The sequence below is a fragment of the Pristiophorus japonicus genome, chromosome 32 (assembly GCF_044704955.1).
Source record: "Pristiophorus japonicus isolate sPriJap1 chromosome 32, sPriJap1.hap1, whole genome shotgun sequence".
Taxonomy (NCBI): domain Eukaryota; kingdom Metazoa; phylum Chordata; class Chondrichthyes; family Pristiophoridae; genus Pristiophorus; species Pristiophorus japonicus.
Genome location: NC_092008.1, coordinates 9,367,807 through 9,373,695, shown reverse-complemented (window position 1 = coordinate 9,373,695; position 5,889 = coordinate 9,367,807). Strand labels below are relative to the sequence as shown.

The following is a 5,889-nucleotide window of genomic DNA, read 5'->3' as shown; positions in this document are numbered from 1 at the left end:
AACCCCTCGATTAGATTCCAGCCTGTAACTCACTCCCGGGTATCTGTTATTCTATATATAAACCCCCCGAACCCCTCGATTAGATTCCAGCCTGTAACTCACTCCCGGGTATCTGTTATTCTATATATAAACCTCCGAACCTCTCGATTAGATTCCAGCCTGTAACTCACTCCCGGGTATCTGTTATTGTATATAAACCCCCTGAACCCCTCGATTAGATTCCAGCCTGTAACTCACTCCCGGGTATCTGTTATTCTATATATAAACCCCCTGAACCCCTCGATTAGATTCCAGTGTGTAACTCACTCCTGGATGTCCTACTCTCTGCTATCGTTCACAGTTCAGAAGTGTGGTAGAATCATGGAACGGTTGCAGCACAGAGGGAGGCCATTCGACCCGTCGAGCCCGTGCCGGCTCTCTTCAAGGGCACCTCAGCCAGTCCCTCTCCCGCCCTTTCCCCGTGGCCCTGCAATATTATTTCCTTCAGGTACTTATCCAACTCCCTTTTGAAAGCCACGATTGAGTCTGCCTCCACCAGCCTCTCAGGCAGCGCGTTCCAGATCCTAACCACTCGCTGCGTAAAAACGGTGTTCCTCGTGTCGCCTTTGGTTCTTCTGCCAATCGCCTTAAATCTGTGTCCTCTGGTCCTCGACCCTTCCACCAATGGGAACCGTTTCTCTGTATCTCTGTCCAGGCCCCTCATGATTGTGAACACCTCGATCAAATCTCCTCTCAACCTTCTCTGTTCCAAGGAGAACAACCCCAGCTTCTCCAGTCTCTCCCCGTCACTGAAGTCCCTCATCCCTGGAACCATTCTGGTCAATCTCCCCTTCACCCTCTCCAATGCCTTCACATCCTCCCTAAAGTGTGGTGCCCAGATACTCCAGTTGAGGCCGACCCAGTGGTTTATAAAGGTTCAAAGTAACTTCCTTGCTTTTGTCCCCTGGGAGGACAGACGCACCAACGTTAGCGTCCTTGACCAGGTCAACATCCCCAGCATCGAAGCACTGACCACACTCGACCAGCTCCGCTGGGCAGGGCCACATTGTCCGCATTCCCCCGACACGAGACTCCCAAAGCAAGCGCTCTACTCGGAACTCCTTCACGGACAAACGAGCCAAAGGTGGGCAGAGGAAACGTTACAAGGGACCACCCTCAAAGCCTCCCTGATAAAGTGCAACATCCCCACCGACACCTGGGAGTCCCTGGCCAAAGACCAGTCCGCCCTAAGTGGAGGGAGTGTATCAGGAAGGGTGCTGAGCACCTCGAGTCTCGTCGCCGAGAGCGTGCAGAAACCAAGCGCAGGCAGCGGAAGGAGCGTGCGGCAAACCAGTCCCACCCTCCCCTTCCCTCAACCACTGTCTGTCCCACCTGTGACAGGGACGGTGGTTCCCGTATTGGACTGTTCAGCCACCAAAGGACTCGTGTTAAGAGTGGAAGCAAGTCTTCCTCGATTCCGAGGGACTGTCTCTGATGATGAGGAGTGAGACACGGCGGATGGACAGTCGAGCGAGGAACATTGAGCCATCACTGTCACAAATCGGTGAAGGGGGCAGGGCGGGTTGGGAAAGTGTTTAAAAAAGGTGACGGGATCCTGGGCTTCATAAATAGAGACATAGAGTACAAAAGCAAGGGAGTTATGATGAACCTGTATAAAACACTGGTTCGGCCTCAACTGGAGTATTGTGTCCAATTCTGGGCACCACACTGTGGGGAGGATGTGAAGGCCTTGTAGAGGGGGCAGAGGGAGATTGACCACAAAAGTCCCGGGGGATGAGGGACTTCAGTGAACGTTGGAAAATCACCCACGTTCTCCAGAGTTCTTCCTTACAGACCTGGAGAGACTGGGAGGAGGGGTCTCAGGGAGAGACTGGGGGTGGGGGGGGGGGGGGGGGGGGAAGGTGAGAGATCAGGAGGAGGCCATTCAGCTCCTCGAGCCTGTTACATTAGAAACAGGAGGAGGCCATTCAGCCCCTCGAGTTTGTTACATTAGGAACAGGAGGAGGCCATTCAGCCCCTCGAGCCTGTTACATTAGGAACAGGAGGAGGCCATTCAGCCCCTCGAGTCTGTTACATTAGGAACAGGAGGAGGCCATTCAGCCCCTCGAGCCTGTTACATTAGGAACAGGAGGGGGCCATTCAGCTCCTCGAGGCTGTTACATTAGGAACAGGAGGGGGCCATTCAGCTCCTCGAGCCTGTTACATTAGGACCAGGAGGAGGCCATTCAGCCCCTCGAGCCTGTTACATTAGGAACAGGAGGGGGCCATTCAGCTCCTCGAGTCTGTTACATTAGGAACAGGAGGAGGCCATTCAGCCCCTCGAGCCTGTTACATTAGGAACAGGAGGAGGCCATTCAGCCCCTCGAGTCTGTTACATTAGGAACAGGAGGAGGCCATTCAGCCCCTCGAGCCTGTTACATTAGGAACAGGAGGAGGCCATTCAGCCCCTCGAGCCTGTTACATTAGGAACAGGAGGAGGCCATTCAGCCCCTCGAGCCTGTTACATTAGGAACAGGAGGGGGCCATTCAGCTCCTCGAGTCTGTTACATTAGGAACAGGAGGAGGCCATTCAGCCCCTCGAGCCTGTTACATTAGGAACAGGAGGAGGCCATTCAGCCCCTCGAGTCTGTTACATTAGGAACAGGAGGAGGCCATTCAGCCCCTCGAGCCTGTTACATTAGGAACAGGAGGGGGCCATTCAGCTCCTCGAGCCTGTTACATTAGGAACAGGAGGAGGCCCATTCAGCCCCTTGAGCCTGTTCCACCATTCAATTAGATTGCAGCTGATCTGATCAGAATTCCATTGACCTGGCTTGGTTCTGTAAACCTGAATACCTTTACCCAATGAAAATCTATCGATCTCAATTTTGAGATTTTCAATTGCCCCCCAGGATCCACAGTGTTTTGGGGGAAGAGAGTCCCAGATTCCCACTGCCCTGTGTGTGAAGAAGTGTTTCCCGACATCACCCCTGAACAGCCGGGCTCCAATGTGAAGGTGACGTCCCCTTGTTCTGGACTGCCCCCCACCAGAGGGAACAGTTTCTCTCAACCCACCTGATCGAATCCTTTAATCCTCTCAAACCCCTCGATCAGATCATCGCTTAATCTTCTACACTCGAGGGAACACAGGCCCGGTCTGTGTCACCTGTCCTCGGGATTTAACCCCGTCAGTCCCAGGTATCATTCTGGTGAATCTGCCCTGCCCCCCCCCCTCCGAGGCCGATATATTCTCCCTGAGGGGCGGGGGGCCAGAATGGAATGGGGTCTCAGCAAAGCTCTGTACAGCTGGAACATAATGTCCACCCCTTTCGATAACGACCAACATTCCCCAAGTCGACGTATTTACTGCAGCGTACGAAAGCACGGGCCTTGTGCTAAACATCCGTAAGACAAAGGTCCTCCACCAGCCTGTCCTCGCCCCAGTCATCACGATCCACGGCGCGGCCCTGGACAACGTGGACCATTTCCCATACCTCGGGAGCCTCTCATCAACAAGGGCAGGCATCGACGACGAGATCCAACACCGCCTCCAGTGCGCCAGTGCAGCCTTCGGCCGCCTGAGGAAAAGAGTGTTTGAAGACCAGGCCCTCAAATCCACCACCAAGCTCATGGTCTACAGGGCTGTAGTGATACCCGCCCTCCTGTATGGCTCAGAGACATGGACCATGTACAGTAGACACCTCAAGTCGCTGGAGAAATGCCACCAACGCTGTCTCCGCAAGATCCCGCAAATCCCCTGGGAGGACAGACGCACCAACGTTAGCGTCCTCGACCAGGCCCAACATCCCCAGCATCGAAGCACTGACCACACTCGACCAGCTCCGCTGGGCAGGGCCACATTGTCCACATGTCCCCCCGACACGAGACTCCCAAAGCGAGCGCTCTACTCGGAACTCCTTCACGGAAAACGAGCCAAAGGTGGGCAGAGGAAACGTTACAAGGGACCACCCTCAAAGCCTCCCTGATAAAGTGCAACATCCCCACCGACACCTGGGAGTCCCCGGCCAAAGACCAGTCCCGCCCCAAGTGGAGGGAGTGCATCCGGGAGGGCGCTGAGCACCTCGAGTCTCGTCGCCGAGAGCGTGCAGAAACCAAGCGCAGGCAGCGGAAGGAGCGTGCGGCAAACCAGTCCTAACCTCCCCTTCCCTCAACCACTGTCTGTCCCACCTGTGACAGGGACTGTGGTTCCCGTATTGGACTGTTCAGCCACCTAAGGACTCGTGTTAAGAGTGGAAGCAAGTCTTCCTCGATTCCGAGGGACTGCCGATGATGACAGCTGGAACATTATGTCCACTCCTGTTGATAAGGACCAGCATCCCCTTAGCCTGGTGACGGGGTATGTCTCACCCAAGCGCGGTGGATACGGGCGAGACACAGGTGGGCTGATTCTGCACGCCTAGCGCGAGGAACACTGGGTGACGGGGGGGGGGGGGGGTGAATAAGGTTCAGCAGCTGGGGGCAGACTGCAACCCGGGTGATCCCACAAGACAAGTCACGTCGGGCGAAAGTCATCAACAAAAAGCATCAATTTAATCGCAGACAAACAAACCCGGTACAGCGAAGAAAGCACAAACGGCCGTCGCCCGAAATCCAAAACAGCGGGGCGACTCGCTCCGTCCGCGGAAAGGTTAAAAGCTAGGGCAAGGGGCCCTCGCTCCGCCCGCCGACACCGCACAACGGCAGGGAACACGGAGCGGGCCGGTCAGCATGCACGCAGAGAGGCGGCAGGAGTTGAGGTTTGAGGGGAGGGGGGGGGGGGACACTTGGTGGGAGAGGGAGGGCTGCGGGAGCTGAAAGGTCACTCCGTCGCGTCTTTTCTGACATCCGGTTCTGCACCACTCAAGTTCAAACGCAGCAACTTAAACTGGCAACCCCCAAGCCGGAAGGCCCGGTTTTGCCGAGGGGGGGGGTCGGGTTTAAAAAGGCGAGAGTTACGGAGGGCTGGTGCGGCGGGGTTTAAAATAACACGCCCCGGATTCCGCGCCCGCCTGTAAGCTGGGCAGAGTGGAGATAGATTACGGGGGAACAGCAGCGGCCCAGCCATCACACGGTGGCCAGCGGGAGGCGCTGGTTGCTGACTGGCCATGGTTTTCCCGATGGCGACGGTCAGGTCACAGGTCCCGGCACGCAGGGCGAGGTATTGGCGAGGGGGCGCGGTGGGCCTTCGAGGGGGGGGGGGGGCGTGTTTGGACGCTGGCTGACTGGGACTGTGGCCCCCGCGATGGGACACTTGGAGCAGCCCTCGAGTCGGACCCTCGCCCCCCTCCCCCCGGGCGGGGAAAGGTGCAGCCCCGCGTCCCTTTAATGTTGGGAGGATGCTGCAGCCTCCAGCTGGGCCTCCTTGTACTGCGTCGCCCACGTCTTCGGGTCCTGGTTATTGTGCATCTGGTGACAAAGGAGAATGAGCGTTCCCGATCACAACCACTCGCTGCGTAAACACATTCCCCCCATCTCCCCCTCTGGTTCCATCGCCGATTATCGTCAATCTGTGTCCCTCTGGTTACCCGCCCTCCTGCCCCCGGGGAACAGCTTCTCCCGATCCACTCGATCAAAAACCCCTCGTTATTGTGAACACCTCGATTAAATCTCCCCTCAACCTTCTCTGCTCCGAGGAGAACAACCCCGGCTTCTCCAGTCTCTCCCCGTCACTGAGGGCCCTCATCCCCCGGGACCATTCTGGTCAATCTCCCCCTGCACCCTGTCCAAGGCCTCGGCCCGGTGACAGATGGTGGCCAAGCTGCAGTGGGGCAGCCGAGGGGCTCACACTTTACATCAGGTGGACTCTCGGTGTTCCCGAACTTACCGTACACGGAATCTGACGGTATTAGCTGCAACCATCACAGCCTGGTCACAGCGGGATAGACTTCAGCCACTGGTTTGTGGATATTA

The 5,889-nt window shown here is 56.6% G+C and overlaps 1 protein-coding gene across 1 annotated transcript in view; it reads right to left on the bottom strand.

Moving 5' to 3' along the window:
- Positions 1 to 4,511: 4,511 nt before the first annotated feature.
- LOC139240566 (non-structural maintenance of chromosomes element 3 homolog) overlaps positions 4,512 to 5,889 on the bottom strand; it is a 16,310-nt gene continuing 14,932 nt past the window's right edge. Inside the window, exon 6 of the mRNA XM_070869111.1 lies at positions 4,512 to 5,385. Coding sequence (XP_070725212.1) covers positions 5,302 to 5,385 — 84 coding nt within the window. The 3' untranslated portion in view covers positions 4,512 to 5,301. The remainder of the gene's footprint in view (positions 5,386 to 5,889) is intronic.